The sequence below is a fragment of the Lithobates pipiens genome, unplaced genomic scaffold (genome assembly GCF_037356315.1).
Source record: "Lithobates pipiens isolate NorthernLeopardFrog02 unplaced genomic scaffold, aLitPip1_a1.2 Scaffold_10, whole genome shotgun sequence".
NCBI classification, from domain to species: domain Eukaryota; kingdom Metazoa; phylum Chordata; class Amphibia; order Anura; family Ranidae; genus Lithobates; species Lithobates pipiens.
Window position 1 is genome coordinate 207411982 of NW_027507686.1, and position 17453 is coordinate 207429434.

The window sequence follows — 17453 nt, forward strand, 5'->3', positions numbered from 1 at the left end:
CCTTTTTATCAGCCTCCTCAGTCCCTCCTTCACCTCACCCCCCCCCCCATTCACATCAGTGTCAACAACCCCCCCCCCCCCCCCCCACCTTCACAGATCTACCTTACACAGCAGGGCAGGGGTTTTGGCTGGGAACTGAAGCTGCCCAACTTTCCATGTCACAAAGTTTGACTATTGGCTATTCGGACTGAAATATGGAAGCTAAAGTTTATCATTTACAGTCTCATACCCAAAGTCCAGCCCTCTGCAAATCTTTAGTGTTGTGATGCTCTCTGCATATTGTGATGCTTTATATGAGCCTTTCTCAACATTAGGGAACCCCCTAATAATAAAAACTACAGTTCACAGTAAATTAGTGTGAATAGTGAAGTGACCTACCTGAAATATTTGACACCCAGGGTGGAGCATTTTGCAACACTCTCCTGCTCTATATGACAGTTATTTTGTTAATAGTCACAAAAGGAAATCATTGTAGAAAAGTGATGTGTCCCATTACGCTAGTGGTGATTGGAGAAATATGTCTACTTAGGTTGGTGGTCAGTGAACTACCCTCTTACGTTTTCAGTTAAAGGGAAATTTTTCCTTTAAATTGGTGGGTAATGCCTTCTCAGTTGGTGGTTCATGGAGAAGTCACGCCTTACATCAGCATGCTTGTGGTCTCCCACATTGTTGTTCAATTTAGAAGTAACCCCTTACAATGGATATCAGTGGAGAATTTCTCCTTTACATTGGTGGTCTGTGTAGGTGAGGGATCAATCCACCACTGCTCAAGACACTCCAAACCTCTGTAGGAACCTTTGGCTACTATGGAACCCTGTGGGAAAAGGCTGCTTTAGACAGGGAGATAGCTGTAAGCATGACTGCCAACCAGCAATGTGATCTGGACAATGAATTGACAACCATAGCAGTTTATAGCTACATTGTAAATACATTTCCATTACCTTCATTAGCGCCACTTAAGAGTATATTGTACATCACAGGCAGTTTTATGAAACAAATTCACTATGCAAAATAAATCTAGGCAAGATTATACTGGAAATGTTCCATGAGGGAAATATACAAGGTATAGGAGGTTGGAAGGAAGGAACCCAAGCTTAGCTTCAGGAACTGAAATTTATGACAAGTCCAACACCGGCCTCGCTTCTAGAGGTCAAGCTCAAGCCCACCACCTCCTGCCTTACCTAAGGTGGAGGGGGGGAGGGAGAAAGTCCCCCCCTCGCACTGCTTGTGATAATGGTCGAGTGGCTATTTAGCCATATCAGTTGTTATCACATTATAGCCGAACGCCCGGTCTAAAAAATGATACTGGGGTAATGCCTCTAACTGCAGGCATCACCCTGGTACACACACTTCCTCAAAATAACGTACATGTGCGTGATTTGGCGGCAAATGGTTAAAATATGCCTCGAATGGTCCTAATGTGCATCAACACATATGATAACAATGAGCTACTTCTACAGGCAGAACACAAAACTCCTATGGAAGCAGAGATTTTTAAGTCAGTGTTCATGGACCCTACGGAATTATTTCAGAACCAAGGACAGCTCTTCAGACTTACTAATAGTATAGTTGGTGTCCACTCTGTAGAGTTGGAATAATATACAGTTCTGATCTGCAAGACAAGCCACTCTGTTTGGGATGGGGATGTAGTATAGAAGCAGCATACTATATGCAAATGTCCTAATGTTTATTGATTTCATGTGTTTATATTTTTCCAATTTCTCTTTTTTTTCCTCCTTTTTATAGGTGGTGGTCTAGCAGTTGGAACGCTACTTGTAATTGGTCAGTATATATATATATATATATTTTTTTCATGCATTAGTAGTATGTCCTGCAGTGTGTAGCTTCATGCATATGGGTGACTGCCTTGCACTGCTGTTTGCCTCCTGCTTAGTTACCTTTATGCCACGTATACACGACCGGACTTTCCGGCAGAAAAGGTCTGACAGTCTTCCTGACAGAGTTATGATGGATTTCCAAATGAATGGACTTGCCCACACACGAATGGACCAAAGTCTGTTAGTTTTGAACGTGATGACGTACGACGGGACTAGAAAAGGAAGTTCAGTAGCCAATAGCTGCCCTTGCGTCATATTTGGTCCGTCGGACCAGCATACAGACTAACGGTTTTCCCGATAGAAATTGATTCAATCGGACAGATTTGAAACATGTTTTATTTCTAGGTCCTTCTGAATTTTTGAAGAAAAAAGTCAGATGAAGCCCATAAACGATCGTAATATCCGACATAATGCTTCCGTCTGACCTTTTCTGCCGGAAAGTTCGGGCGTGTGTACGCGGAATTAGAGTCCATAGGTTCTATTTCATAATCATTTTATTTCATAGTAACAAATAGGCTGTTCATTTTGCAAAGGGGTTCAAATGTAATTCAGACTTTAATGGGGACTCAGGGGGACTCAAGTTGACGTAATTTCTTTGCTTTGTTTTACTGCTGTTATTTTGTGTTGTTCCAAATCAGATCATGCTGATTTAGAGCTGCACGATCGTGATTAGAATCCAGATTCTGTGACAATTCTTGGTATAACATCATCTTTCACATTATACAAAAAAATTGGGCTAATTTTGCGGTTTATTTATTTATTTATTTTCCTTGAAGAATTTTCTCAAAAAAATAGCGTTTGAAAGACTGCCATTTTATTCTCTAGGGTCTTTGCTGAAAAAATATATATAATGTTTAGGGGCTCTAAGTAATTTTCTAGCAAAAAATACTGACAATTGTGATAAAAAAAATATATATATTTTTTTATTTCTGCTATAATACATATCCAAAAAAAAAAGAAAGAATAAATAAATAAATATATATATATATATATATATATATATATATATATATATATATATATACCGTATTCATCAGTTTAGGCCAATTATGTAGTCTACGTATTTTTGGTAAATTTTTGGGGACCATTGACATTATTACATTGATCAATGTATAAATGACACTGGCAGGGAAGGGGTTAACACTCGTAAAACTTGTTCGACGCTGTACCCAAACAAAATTTACATCCTCCTTTTTTCCCCCACAAATAGAGCTTTCTTTTGGTGGCAATTGATCATCTCTGCGGTTTTTATTTTTTGTGGTATAAACAAAAAAAGGCCATCAATTTTGAAAAAAAAAAAATTATTTTTACTTTTTGCTGACGTATTTACTGACTCCTTTCTCCGCTCTCCATCCTGACAGATTCGGGACAGGGGAGTACCGCAGGAGGACAGAGGGGGACCGGAGGAGCAGGGAGGACATGGAGAGGGACCGGAGGAGCAGGGAGGACATGGCAAGGGACCCGAGGAGCAGGGAGGACATGGCGAGGGACCCGAGGAGCAGGGAGGACATGGCGGGAGACCCGAGGAGCAGGGAGGACATGGTGGGAGACCGGAGGAGCAGGGAGGACATGGGGAGGGACCCCGAGGAGCAGGAAAGACAATGCGGGAGACCGGAGGAGCAGGGAGGACATGGCGGGAGACCGGAGGAGCAGGGAGGACATGGCGGGAGACCGGAGGACATGGGGAGGGACCCGAGGAGCAGGGAGGACATGGCGGGGGACCTGAGGAGCAGGGAGGACATGGCGGGGGACCCGAGGAGCAGGCAGGACATGGCGGGGGACCCGAGGAGCAGGCAGGACATGGCGGGGGACCCGAGGAGCAGGCAGGACATGGCGGGGGACCCGAGGAGCAGGGAGGACATGGCGGGGGACCCGAGGAGCAGGCAGGACATGGCGGGGGACCCGAGGAGCAGGCAGGACATGGCGGGGCACTGGAGGAGCAGGGAGGACATGGCGGGAGACCAGAGGAGGACACAGCACAGTCAAGGGTGATCGGTGGAGCAGTGGGGGGAGTTACAATCACCGATCTCCCTGTATAGATATCAATATAGCAACTGAAAGCCATGGGGAGAGAAGCAGCTGTCAGCTACTTTATTGAAATCTCTACAGGGAGATCGGTAATTGTACATCCCCCCCCCACCGCTGCACCGATCACCCCTGGCTGCCTAGGTATCGGATGAAGCATCGTGGCGTTTGCAGGAGTACAAGTATCACGTATTCCTACAAATGCCCGATATCGGCACCGATACCAATCCTAGTATACCGATACTGATACTAGTATACCGATGGTATCAGTGCAACCCTAATTTCAGCACAGCGGTACAACAATTCTAACCACCGAGCCACTGTTACTACATGACAAGCTCGGATACAAAGGTGTTCTCTTTTTAAAAGTCTTTTAAATAAAACTCCCATTAGTAAGGAAGATAAAGAACAAGAATATGGATATGGGTTGTTAATTATGACTTTTTAATGATTGTGTAACCCTCAACAAACTTCTAATTTTCAGCCATATAGGAATATTGTCACATTTCAAATCAATACGTCTTGAGTGATTCAGCTACTGTCTGCATCATTAGAGGATTAAATAAGGTGGAGGAACGCAGTGCATGTGAAAATGTGGTTAGTGTGCTGTTCTCAAGGGCATTTCCACGCTTCAGATATGTCTAAACATTACATAAATATGCCTAGCCTATCCAATAAAGCGTATGAAAAATACTTAACATATATTTGCATGAATAAGTTATTTATTTCTCCATCATTTACTAATGTTGCAGTCAATTTGCTCTCCTAACACTCGTAACATATCCATTTGGTGCCAGAAAAGTTGCTAGCGTTAAAGAGATGCAGGCGTCCATTACGTCGATGACAATCTGCTTTAGTGGGTTTTGCTTCCAAAACATTTTGCTTGTAAGATATTTCTGAAATGAACACTAAATGGTATAAACATGTCTTTATTATGCCAAGACCAACAAATGATCTTGCTGTATGGTTCAAAAGTGTAATAACATTTGTTTTTTAGATTTATTTTTTCATTGCTTTGGAAATCTGAATCATGATCCACTTGTTAATGATTGTTGTCTCTGGAGCATTGAAGAGTATTGTCCATTGCTGTCAGTAAACATTCATTAGGTTGTAGGTATTGTCACAGTCCTTATAGGTCTTTATGTAGACTATTTAACATACACTATATTGTGAAAAGTATTGGGACACCTACCTTTACACGCACATGAACTTTAATGACATCCCAGTCTTAAGCCCAATAAACACTATCAGATTTTCTGCTGATTATTTCCTTCAGATTTACCAAAACCATATAATATGAGGTCAAACCTTAGGAGTTTCAATGTGTATGCAATCAGGCAGGCCCTTGCACTACATGGTTTTGATAAACCTAAAGACAAAAATCAGCAGAAAATCTGATAGTGTGTATGGGGCTTAGTCTGTAGGGTTCAGTATTGAGTTGGCCCACCCTTTGCAGCTATAACAACTTCAGCTCTTCTGGGAAGGCTGTCCACAAGGTTTAGGAGTGTGTCTATGGGAATGTTTGACCATTCTTCCAGAAGCACAATTGTGAGGTCAGGCACTGATGTTAGTTGAGAAGGCCAGGTTCGCAATCTCCACTCTAATTCATCCTGAAGGTGTTCTATCGGGTTGAGGTCAGGTCTCTGTGCAGGCCAATGAGGGTTCCTCCACCCCAAACTCTCTCGTCCATGTCTGTATGGACCTTGCTTTGTGAATTGGTCCAAATAATTTGGCGAGATTATAGTCTGGGGTTGTTTTTCGGGGGTTGGGTTTGGTCCCTTAGTTCCTGTGAAGGGAACTCTTAAGGTGTCTGCTAACCAAGACATTTTGGACAATTTCATGCTCCCAACTTTGTGGGAACAGTTTGGGGATGGCCCCTTCCTGTTCCAACATGACTGCGCACCAGTCAAAGCAAGGTCCATAAGGACATGGCTGAGCGAATTTAGGGTGGAGGAACTTGACTGATCTGCACAGTCCTGACCTCAACCCGATAGAACATCTTTGGGATGTATTAGTATGGGGACTGTGGGGACTGTGAAGCAGGCCTTCTCATCCAACATCAGTGCCTGATTTCACAAATGTGCTTCTGGAAGAATGGTCAAACATTACCATAGACACACTCCTGAACCATGTGGACAGCCTTCCCAGAAGAGTTGAAGCTGTTATAGCTGCAAAGGGTGGGCCATCTCAATATTGAACCCTACAGACTTAGGCCTCTTTCAGACGAACGATCCGTTCAGGTCCACCTGTCAGTTTTTTAGGCGGACCTGAACGGATGCTCCATAGACCTCTATGGAGTGTCTGATGTCAGCGGTGACATGCCCGCTGACATTCGACCCGCTCCGATCTGAAAAAGTGTGACGGAGAAAAAACCTACTTTTCCATCCGTCATCGGATTGGGCGACGACGGACTCTACGGTCTGTCGTCATCCGATCTCCCATAGAGGAGAGCGGCGCTCTGACAGGTCCATCCCTGCGCACTGTGCGGAGACAGACCTGTCATCTTCCTGCTCAGCGGGGATAGACGGAGCGATCCCTGCTGAGCAAATGGATGTTCACGGGGCAGATCATCACTGATCCATCCCGTGTGAAAGAGGCCTAAGACTGGGATGCCATTAAAGTTCATGTGTGTAAAGGCAGTTGTCCCAATACTTTTGACAATATAGTGTATACCCATAAACAACAATGCAAAACTTACTAGTGCTTAGATGTGATTCTTGGATTTCTTTTCAAGTTTTTCTTTTTCTTTATTTTCCAAGTAACTATAAAATGTACCTAATCACATCCAATTAAAAATCCATTTCAATACTCTATTGAGACCAGATATGGTAAAAACAGCGCACTTATAGATATAGTTGTCCAAGCAAAAATCAAAGAACACTGTGTGCCTGAAATCACAGAGGTAATTTATCTAGAAAAAAAATGGTTAAACTAAAATGAAAATCAGACAGATCAGTTTTGAAAACCCCATGCACACAGGTAGCTAGGGCCGGCCATAGTCAGATCGAAATTTGGCCAGTTCAGCCAGAACTGGACCAATTTCGATCCATCTATGGGCAGGCTGGTTGTACCAAAGTCAATCTGTCAATTGACTTTAGTACAACCAGCATGTCAGTTTTTTCTTTTTGCCCAATCATGGCCAGTGGCTATAGCTGCCAGCAGCGACTGTTGTATTCGGCCGCCAGGGGAGACTCCCCGCTGACAGAACACAATAGTGTTGCAGGAGGAATACTCCCATCAATACTCACTCAGTGATGGGGGAATCGAGCAATTTTATCTCCTTTGACCTGTGGTACAGGATGCCACTGCCTAGATGGTTTGCTTTTTGGCCAGGGCAGGAATCATACCCTCTGTCACGTTCGGCGAGCACTGCTGCACGCTACCCATTCAAGTGACCCTGGACTGCTTGCAGCCACTGGTTATGAGTGACAGCCGTGATCCAGCACTAAGACACAAAGCTGAATCGATCGATGAATAAGTGCTCTCCGTAGCACAGAACTACTACTTAATGCTTTGGCTTCATTTTTAAAGAAGAAAAGACATTGTCACCTGTGATATCATAGCACGTCTTGTCAACCAGGCTATAGTTGGGCAAAGCTGGGCAAAGTCTTGACCTCTGTCTAAAGTGGCACTAAGAACAGCCACACTCTCTACTATCCCCTGGCACTGCTATTACACTATTGATCTGCAAAGCCTCATTGACCGTTATAGGCTCGCAACTGACAACTAAATGGCAGGGTGGGACTTAGCATAACAAGAGACAGGGCTTAGGTCCATCTTAATCAAAAAATGGAAGGTCTAAATATTGCTGGGGGGAGTGATCTTCCACTGGTGACAATAGTTCCAGTGACAACCACTTTGGAGGGATTTCCTCCCACCTCCTCTTTTGGCTACGCAACAGGAAGTGAAGGGAAATCTCCAGAATGGGCAAAAAAACGGGTTAAAAAAAACCTCCCTTACTTTATCCAAAATGGAAAAAAAAGTTTTGCCTTTACTTTACAATATGGAGCCCCTTAAACCCTGATGGTATGTTAGATGCATGGTAAGAAAGGTATGACACGAATAGTATAGCTTTCAATCTTGCATGACAGCTGGATTTCAAATAAGTAGAATTGTTTTGCATCCTAGTTATAGTACATCTGTATGCTACAGCTGTCACTGCAGTGTCCTTGCTAATTTTTCATGCTCCATCAGTTTCTACATGTCGAGTTCCGATGTCATGTCTGTGGAAATTTACTACATTTTTTTCATACTTGTATATTATTATTATAAATATGTTAGGTTGGGGGTGGCCATTGTAGTATGTGGCTGTTTTAAAAGGGAGGTGGATGAATATTGAGAAATGTCACCATATTTGCTGATGATACGATTTTGTTTAATTATCAAAACCCAACTGCTTTGTAACATATTACTGAAATATTTTGTTAGACTGATATTATAGATGGGCAAATGGCAGATTAGACCCTTCTATGGCCATTGTTCTTTTCTGCTGGCAGCTTCCCCGCTATACAAGTTTTTTTCACCTTACCTTCTCCATGGGCATCTTTTTTATGTAATCACAGGATCCACCAAGCGCAGGAGAAAGTTTCCAAAAAGGCACCGTTAATCACTTCCTCCACAAGGGGGGCGCCCTGCTGGATGCCAGTCCTGCAGTGACGAGGAGGGAGGTTGTCAGTGATGTCACTGTTGATCACCCTCCTGCTCAGCATACCTGGCAATTGCAGTGAATTCACTGCATACCATTCAGGGTTGTCATCCTGTGGAAGGAGGGGGAGTCCATGGCAGGATAACTAGGTATTCAACTTCACCAGGCTAGATAGAAATAAGCAGCTGCTGACCTTCAAAACACATATTTTCTAGCCTATGAAGGCCAGTGCTGCCTTCCTCTACCCTGAAGACTTCACAGTTTATTTTTTTTATTTTTTTTTTTATTATCACATCACCGCACTGCCATCTTGAATTCAGAAGCTGGCTGTCACCTCCTTATCAATTAGCTGAACCCAGCTGCTGCACAACTTGGAGAGACATTCCTGAAGCCTCCTGGGTTGTGTGATGTGTATCAAAGGAGACTATAGTAAAAAAAAAAATAGCCCTTCCCTTCCCCACTAAAGTCTTATACTCACCTGCCCTCCTTCCTGCCAGCCCTTCCCTTTTGTGGCCTGCTGGGGGTGTCACAACTGCCTCTACATAGTCTTCTGGCTGGGCATCTCCTTCCTGTACGTGTGCAGTGTAAAGTCTCCGTTAATTCCTTTAGACATTTTGTCCATGATTGGGAAACATATTACATACCTACTTGAAGGAATAGAGGTTATACTTTTAAGGGTTTTTAGCCCCGGTCCATGGGGCTTTGGCATTTAGTTGTGGGTGGAGGGGACAAGTGTACTATCCAGCTCTGCTGCAGGCAGCCTGTCAAAATCTGAGACAAGGAAAAATGCTTGGAATGCAGACTTCTTACATTTGGAATTTGTCCCTGGGCACATAGCACTCTAAACATTGGTACCACTAGGTGCACTGTCCAGGCACAGCCTCTCATAGAGTTTGACATGCTGCCTGCAGCAGAGCTAGATAGCACACCTGTGCCCTCGGCCCACAGCTAAATGCCAGAGCCCCATGCTCTGGGGCAGTAGTCTCCAAACTGCAGCCTGTTGGGCAGATGTGGCCCTTTGCTTGCATTACCTGACCCCTGGGGCACTATTGACATCAATGATGCAGCATCATTCCTTCTTCTGACACCATGATGGGGGATAATTCCTCCCAATGATATCAACAACGAGGCATTATTCCTCCTACTGATAACAATGATGGGGCACTATATTCCTGCTTTTACTGACCACAGATTTTATATCCAATGGCCATAGTACGGCCCCTCTAAAGTCTAAAGGACTTTGTTTAGAAAGTTTGGAGACCCCTGAACTAGGGCTCAACACGTACATGTTCATATTGCAATGCTACCCTTAGACGTTGCATGGCTTATATACACATTATATTACCAAAAGTATTGGGTCACCTGCCTTTACACACACATGAACTTTATTGACATCCCAGTCTTAGTCTGTAGGGTTCCATATTGAGTTGGCCCACCCTTTGCAGCTATAACAGCTTCAACTCTTCTGGGAAGGCTGTCCACAAGGTTTAGGAGTGTCTCTATGGGAATGTTTGATCATTCTTCCAGAAGCACATTTGTGAGGTCAGGCACTGATGTGGACGGGAAGGCCTGGCTCACAGTCTCTGCTCTAATTCATCCCAAAGGTGTTCTATTGAGTTGAGTTGTGCAGGCCAGTCAAGTTCCTCCACCCCAAACCCGCTCATCCATGTCTTTTTTTTTTTTAAAGTATTTTATTGGATTTTTCAGAATACAAAGCAATACAAGCATAAGCCATTTTACTCAAAACAGAAAAATAACTATGATCAGAAATCAGGCTGAACAGGATAAACATCTAGTAATATATCAATGCCTCAAAATTGGGAAAAATAAGCAGTGAAAATAGGGAATATATACGTTACGGATCAAGAAATGAATGTTGAGAGACATAGTAGCCAAAGTTATGAGAAAGGGGGTGGTGGAAAGGTTAGGGAAGGGAAAATTGGATATTTTGGGAAAGCTTAGCTGAATATATACTTGTCTCCGGTCACCCCTAGAGGGCTCTGACTGTGACCGGGGAGTGGGCAGCGGGAAATAGAGAAGGGTAAATAGAGGGAGACATTACAAGTTGTATCATGAGAATGTCATCTGCAATACTGGGAGTGAACCTCGAAGGATAATGAATCTATTGACCTATTGAGGTGGGGTTGGCGGAATGTTTGGTGAGCTGAGCGGCCCCAAGTTCCCAGGATTGATGGGTGACATGGAGTTACGGAAATGTGTCCAACATGCCCAAGTTGAACCATAAGCAGTCAGTTTGTCAAGTGCCTGGTGTATAAGTTCTTCCATTTCGGCTATAGTATCTACCCTTTTTATCCATTCAGCTATAGACGGGGGTGTTGTGCTTCTCCAGTGTACAGGAACACATTGATTAGCCGCATTAATGAGGTGAATAGTAAGGGATTTAGTGTATGCTCTTTTGGATGTATGAGTGTGATGTAATAAAAATTGGGCAGGAGAGAAGTCTGGGGTGTATGTTGTAATTTGAGAAATCAGTTTATGTACTTCAGTCCAAAATGTGTGAATGAGTAGGCATTCCCACCATATGTGGAGAAGTGTCCCGACAGGTCCGTTGCATCTCCAACAGTTAGGGGGAGTGGAGGGGTGAAATTTGTGAATTTTGTCTGGGGTTCTGTACCAGCGTGAAAATATTTTAAATCTGCTTTCTTGAATTGTGGCATTAACCGAGGCTTTGTGAATGTTATGAAAAATATTTTCCCAGTCGGCAGTGGTGAGGTTTATGTTAAGATCAGATTCCCAAGTTTCACTAAAGCGTCCTGTTTAATAACATGTGAGGAGAAAAGAAATGAGTATACCAGTGATATGACGTGTCTTTGGGGTTCCTGACTGACGCATAAGGTTTCGAAGGGTGTGAGGTTTCTATGCCAACGCCCGCTTTTGTTTGGGTCTCGGAGATAGTGTCGGATTTGTAGGTATTTGAAGAAGGGAATGTGGTATTCCGAGAATTTTGAGGACATAAGGGAGTGTGAAAGGAGTTCCCCATTCTGGAAGAAATTGTGTGCAGTGGGTTTGAGTGTATAGGAGTCTGTATGTGGTAGACGTCGGGATATACCCGCTGGAAATTCTGGATTGTGATCTTAAGGCGTTAAAGGGCCTGGGGTAGGTGTCAATTGTAGGAATTTACAAGCTTCTCTAAATCTCTGTATAGTGGCATGGATGAACGGATTAGTCAATGAATCTTTCGGAATGAGTGATGAAGATATCCAGGGCAGGTGTGTAAGAGGGAGCCGAATAAAGGACTGCTCCAGTCGGATCCAATCTTTGTGAAGCACCTGGGAGTGCCAATCGACTATCCTATTCAAGTGACACGCCAGTTGATATCTATAGATATCAGGCACCCCCAGACCTCCAATGTGTTTAGGTAGTATTCATTTTTCCCAACTAAGTCTAGGTGCTTTAGACATCCAGATAAAATGTCTGCATAAGTTTTTATAGGTACCAAAGAAAGACTGTGGGAGAGATATAGGGATCGTTTGAAGCAAGTAAAGGATCCGAGGGAGTATATTCATCTTCAAGATAGCCAGTCTTCCAAACCATGAAAAGGGACCTGTTTGCCATTTGTGTAAGTCATTTTGAATAGTGCGGAGAATCGGTAGGAAGTTTTTGGCGTATAAATCTTTAAGATTGACCGGAATTTGTATGCCCAAATATTTAATGGTATCTGATTCCCAGCCAAAAGGAAAATTTTGTTTGCATTGATTGACTATGGAAGGCGCAAGGGAAATATTAAGTGCTTTAGATTTAGAGAAATTAATTTTCAAATCCTGGAAGAGGGTGAAGTCTTTAAGAAGGTTGGGGATAGTAGTAATGGGATCGGATAGGAAAAGGAGAATGTCGTCTGCATAGGCCGCTATCTTATAAATGTTGCCGTCAATTGAAAGACCTTTAATGTCTGGGTTGTCCCTCAGCTTGCGGAGGAACGGTTCCATAGTAAGAATGAAGAGCAATGGGGAAAGGGGGCAACCCTGACGGGTACCGTTGGCGACGGAGAAGGCGTTCGACAGGCGACCATTTATTCTAAGTCTGACTGAAGGGGACGAGTATAGAACCATGATCATTTGTAGCAGACGATGAGGTAGTCCCATCATCTGGAGCACCGGTTCCATATAATCCCATGCCACGCGGTCGAACGCCTTCTCCGCGTCGAGGGATAAAAAGAAGCCAGGGGTAGATGTGGTAGTCAGCCAGTGGTGTATATTGAGAGCTTTGGTAGTATTGTCCCTGGCTTCCCAGGGACAAAGCCCACTTGGTCCAGATCAATCAGACGTGGAAGTAGAGGTGAAATTCGGTTCGCTAGAGTTTTGGCAAATATTTTCACATCTACATTGAGAAGTGAAATGGGACGATAGTTGGTGATCAGTGTAGGGTCCTTTTCGGGTTTAGGAATGAGAGTAATATGGGCTTCTAGGATGTCTCTAGGGGCTTCAGGAGAGGACGTGACGTCGTTGAAGGCATCAACCAGACGGGGAAGCAAGATTTCCGGGAAAGACTTGTAATAGCTTACTGTAAGGCCATCGGGGCCTGGGCTTTTCCCGGGCTTCATCTGTTTCAAGGCGTTTAGGGTTTCTTCCACTGATAGTGGAGCGTCAAGGCCAGTGACGTCTTCACTAGTGAGGGGGTCGGGGGAGTAATCATTAAGGAATGACTGAATAGCAGTTTTCCTGTCAATCAGCTTGCGTTGGTGGGAGTCAGAGGGGAGATTGTAAAGATCAGAAAAGTATTGGACAAATTTGTTCATAATGTCTTCCGTTTTAGACACGTTTTCCCCTGAAGCGGTCTTAATGGTGTGGATAGTGTGGGATGCTTTTTTAACCTGAAGGGCTCTGGCCAGCAGTTTCCCGGATTTGTTGCTATGTTCATAGAAGAACTTCCGAGATAGGGCGAAATTGCGTTTCACTCGTTTGTGCAATTCCCCTAGAAGTTCTTCTCGAGCATTGGTCAGATCCGCCAAAACGTCTGCAGCTAGGGAGGATTTATGGGCTTTTTCCAAGGTGTATATTTTAGTGGTTAAATCCTTTATGCGTTTCCGTCTAAGTCTGTGTCGAGCGGAGGCCAGAGAAATAAAGTCACCCCTGATAACACATTTATGTGCTGCCCAAAGTACAATGGGAGGGGAATCTACTGTGGAATTTTCCGAGAAATAATTGGAAAGATTTTGAGATATCGTCTGTACATTAGCAAGGTCAGTAAGGAGGGAATTGTCTAAGCGCCAAATATGGGAATGGGCAGCCGAATCTGGGATTGATATGGTTATGGAGATCGGGTTATGGTCTGATAGAAACTGCGGTTCTATAGTCGCTTTGAGTAGTAGAGAAAGGTCATTTTGGGATAAGAAGAGATAGTCAAGTCTGGAATATTTATTGTGGGGCGGGGAGAAGAAGGTAAAGTCTTTTTCGTTGGGGTGAAGTGTACGCCACGAGTCGTGTAACAATAGGTCTTGGAACTGAGTCTTGACTGCGCGAAGGGCCCTGTATGTCAATGTGGAGGTTCCGTTAGAAGTGTCGAGGGGGGGATTGAGGGCGACATTGAAGTCTCCACCCACTATTAGGGTACCGGATTGAAACGCAGTGAGATGTTGTAGAGTGTTTCGAAAGAAAGTGACCTGATGCACATTGGGAGCGTAGATGTTGGCGATTGTGACATGTCTATTGTGCAGTAAGCCTTTTAGAAATAGAAATCTCCCCTGTGTGTCTGACTTAATGTCAAGAATGTGGATGGGACAGTGTCTCGAAATTAGTGTGGAGACACCTTTAGATTTAGCTTCTCTATTGGGTGCATGGTGGACCGTAGGGAAATTTTTATTGTGCAGCTTCGGGATGGAATCAGCTCTAAGTGTGTTTCTTGAATAAGAGCAATATCATATTTGCCATGCTGTAGGTAGGATAGCAGATGTTTGCGTTTTTCGGGTGTGTTGAGGCCTTGAATATTGGTAGAGCATAACTTAAGCGTTCGCTGGGGAGTAGCTAGGGGTTGCAGCGATGGTGAAATGGGCATGATGACTAATAGGGGGGGAGTTTGTGTGTAGTAATAGAGGCGCCTGTCTAATGCTCCCAGGGATGGGCAAAGGGGGGAGGGGTTACGTGTAGAGTGGACTACTAAATAAACCGAAGAGACAGTGAGAGAGTGAGGTCCCGCTGTCTCAAAAAGAGGGGAATCGGTATAGGTACAGCGTAAGGACTGCAAGCCTATCCGGGATCGGACAGGCTTATCAGTCACCGCCGCCGTATGGGGGTTGAAACCCAGCTATGACCGAAAACAGGGAATAAAAGATGCTGCCAATAAGCCGACTCACGACCTCCGAGTGCGTGAGGGGGGATATGTGTAGCATCGGAGAGTGTGAGCAGGAAAAAACAGCATCTTGTGAGTAATCGGAAAACGCAGAAGTGTAGGAGGGGGGAACGGTAGGACAAATCACAGACATATACAGTTATATCATGTGAACTTGAAAACCGTATACAGATATTGAACAATCAACATATGAAGAGGAGTGAACCAATCCTCAGAGGAGTCCTGCGAACCCCCAAAATCGGGGATCCGGAGGACTCATCCGGGGCACAATAGTTAGATACATATCAGTAAAGGCGTAGAGCCGATAAACGACTAACTGAACAACCAAACAACTTTGCAATCAAGAGGAGCATTGTGAGCTTGCGAGAAGGACTTGGTTAAGTACTCCGTTGGAGGTGTCATGAGTACTTTGGATACCTCACCGGTAGAGAACCAGGTAAAGGCTTTATAAGAACAAAATATAAGTTGCAAAGGCCGTGAAGGATCCGCAAAACGTCAAAACAGTCTGGAACAGACTGAAAAAGAAACTTTCTCCTGCAGCCCAAAGGCAGCGCAATGTAATAGAACATTTCCATATGCAATTAACAGAATATCAGCAAACAGCATTTGTATTATTGCTAGGCAGGGAAAAGGCTCAAAACAAACATTCCCAGGCCAGAGGAAAGGGATGCTTCACGGTGAAAAATAAAAGGAGTTAGCACAACCGTAGAAGTGAAGTACCTGTAGGGCTATAGAAATTGCAGCAACCGGAACGGCTAGAGCCCTCATAGTGTCAAGTGTCCAGGGCGTCCAGTCAGGCGTAAAAACATCCCACTATGAGGTGAATGAGACAACATAACAGCAACAGTATGTTGGGACCTTTAAAATGTAGTGCCGCACTACCGCGGAATATCGGAGCCTTGGTCACTAACATATAACCGAGGAAATGTATAGTGGCAGATGTGTATCCGGGTAACTTCAGGAGAACGCCTTGTGACTTCCGGTGACAACATCCTGTAGGGGGCGGAGATGTAGCCGCAAAGGGTTTTGGGGAATGTAGTTTCAAATTGCGGTTGCGGAATCTCAGAGAAGATAAATCCGTTGGGTCGAGAGTAATACTAGCCACCCACAGGTTATGCAAAGTAAAAAAGGCGATGGATAGTGTATCGGCCAGCTATGCAGCCTGTAAGCCATATGAAGTGAAGAAGGTTTCCATAGTGGGCAATACCGTTTGAATGAACAAAATGTTTAAATAAAAATCAAAAGGAAAGAATTAGAACTTAGGTATCAGGTATCTCAGGCCGGCTCAATGAAAAACAATATACATCATAGTCCAGAGAGTGAAGGGGGAGACCCGAGTGGCAGATGAAATACCAAGGAGAGTGCAGCTGCTTGGGGTCCGGGATGGAGTAATTCGGATACTCGGTCAGCGGTCTCTTCTAGCCCTCCGGGAGCTCTGGGTGTAATATGGGCTATGGCTGCGGCGGGATCCCCCGCGCGTGTCTCGGGCGTCCGAATCAGAAGGCGATCTGCGCCGACGTAGGCCACTCTCATAGGGTACACTGGGTGCGTGTCCTTCACCGCCGAGCGGCGGAAATCAGCGAACCAGTTGGGTACCTCCACAGGTGGAATATTGAGAGTGCGGCAGAACTGAGGTAAGTCTTCAGGTACCTTTAGGAGGGCTGTGCGACCCAACGCTGTTGCTGAGAGGCAGAACGGAAATTTCCATTTATAGGTAATGCCATTGTTGCGGAGTACCTCTAGCAATGGTTTCAGGTCCCTCCGATGTTGCAGGGTAATGCTGGAAAGATCTTGATAGATTTGGATCGTGGAGCCCGCATGGGTGATTTGTGGCGTCTCCCTGGCTTGCTTGAGAATTTCTTCCTTTAGCTTGAAATCAGGGAGACAGCATACAATGTCTCGTGGGGGGTCCGAGTCCCTACCTCTAGGTTTCAAGGCTCGATGGATCCGGTCCATGGGTATGGGGGTCCGAGGAGGCCTATTCAATAGGGTATTGAAAATTTCAGTCACTGAGGGTATGATCTGGTCTCCACCAACGGATTCAGAGAGGCCTCTGACGCGGAGATTATGGCGTCTTCCTCTATTATCGAGGTCCTCCAAATGAATTTGTATTGCCCTGAGTTGTAGGGTGTGAGTATCCACATGGTGGGTTGTTTTACGGAGCTGTGAGTCTTGTTTGGACACAACATCTTCCACTACTCCTATCCTTTCAGTTAGGGAGCGGATATCCAAGCGGAGCTCAGAAATGGCCGCCGAAAGCGTGTCCTTGATATCCGCAGCGATCGTCTTAAGATCATGTATACTTAAGTGTGGTTGAGAGGAAAGAGGAGCTTGTTGTGAACCGTCGTCCTCTGGAGCTAATGCTGGGGAAGGCGGTGAAGACGATCGTGGGCCCCTTGAGGCAGGCATTAGATCTTGTGGTTGCCTGTTCGTTGCGGTCGCCATATTGCCCCTGTTGGCGTGGAACAAGTCAGGGATCGTGTTGCCGTGGGTCCCCGAATTCCTTCTGGGAGAACGAGACCGGGATGCCGACGAGTTCCGCGAGGCAGTCCCCATGAGAAGATGCGTTGTGGGTAGCTAATATCTCCGGTAGGCTGATAGCTTATCGTGAGTCGGCAGGAGCTATGGAACTAAGCGTC

The 17453-nt window shown here is 44.8% G+C and overlaps 1 protein-coding gene across 2 annotated transcripts in view; it reads left to right on the forward strand.

The window, feature by feature from the left end:
* ELP4 (elongator acetyltransferase complex subunit 4) overlaps positions 1 to 17453 on the forward strand; it is a 522158-nt gene that overhangs the window by 5839 nt on the left and 498866 nt on the right. For both annotated transcript variants that reach the window (XM_077460872.1, XM_077460873.1), the window contains exon 2: positions 1747 to 1782. In XM_077460872.1, coding sequence (XP_077316998.1) covers positions 1747 to 1782 — 36 coding nt within the window. The remainder of the gene's footprint in view (positions 1 to 1746; positions 1783 to 17453) is intronic.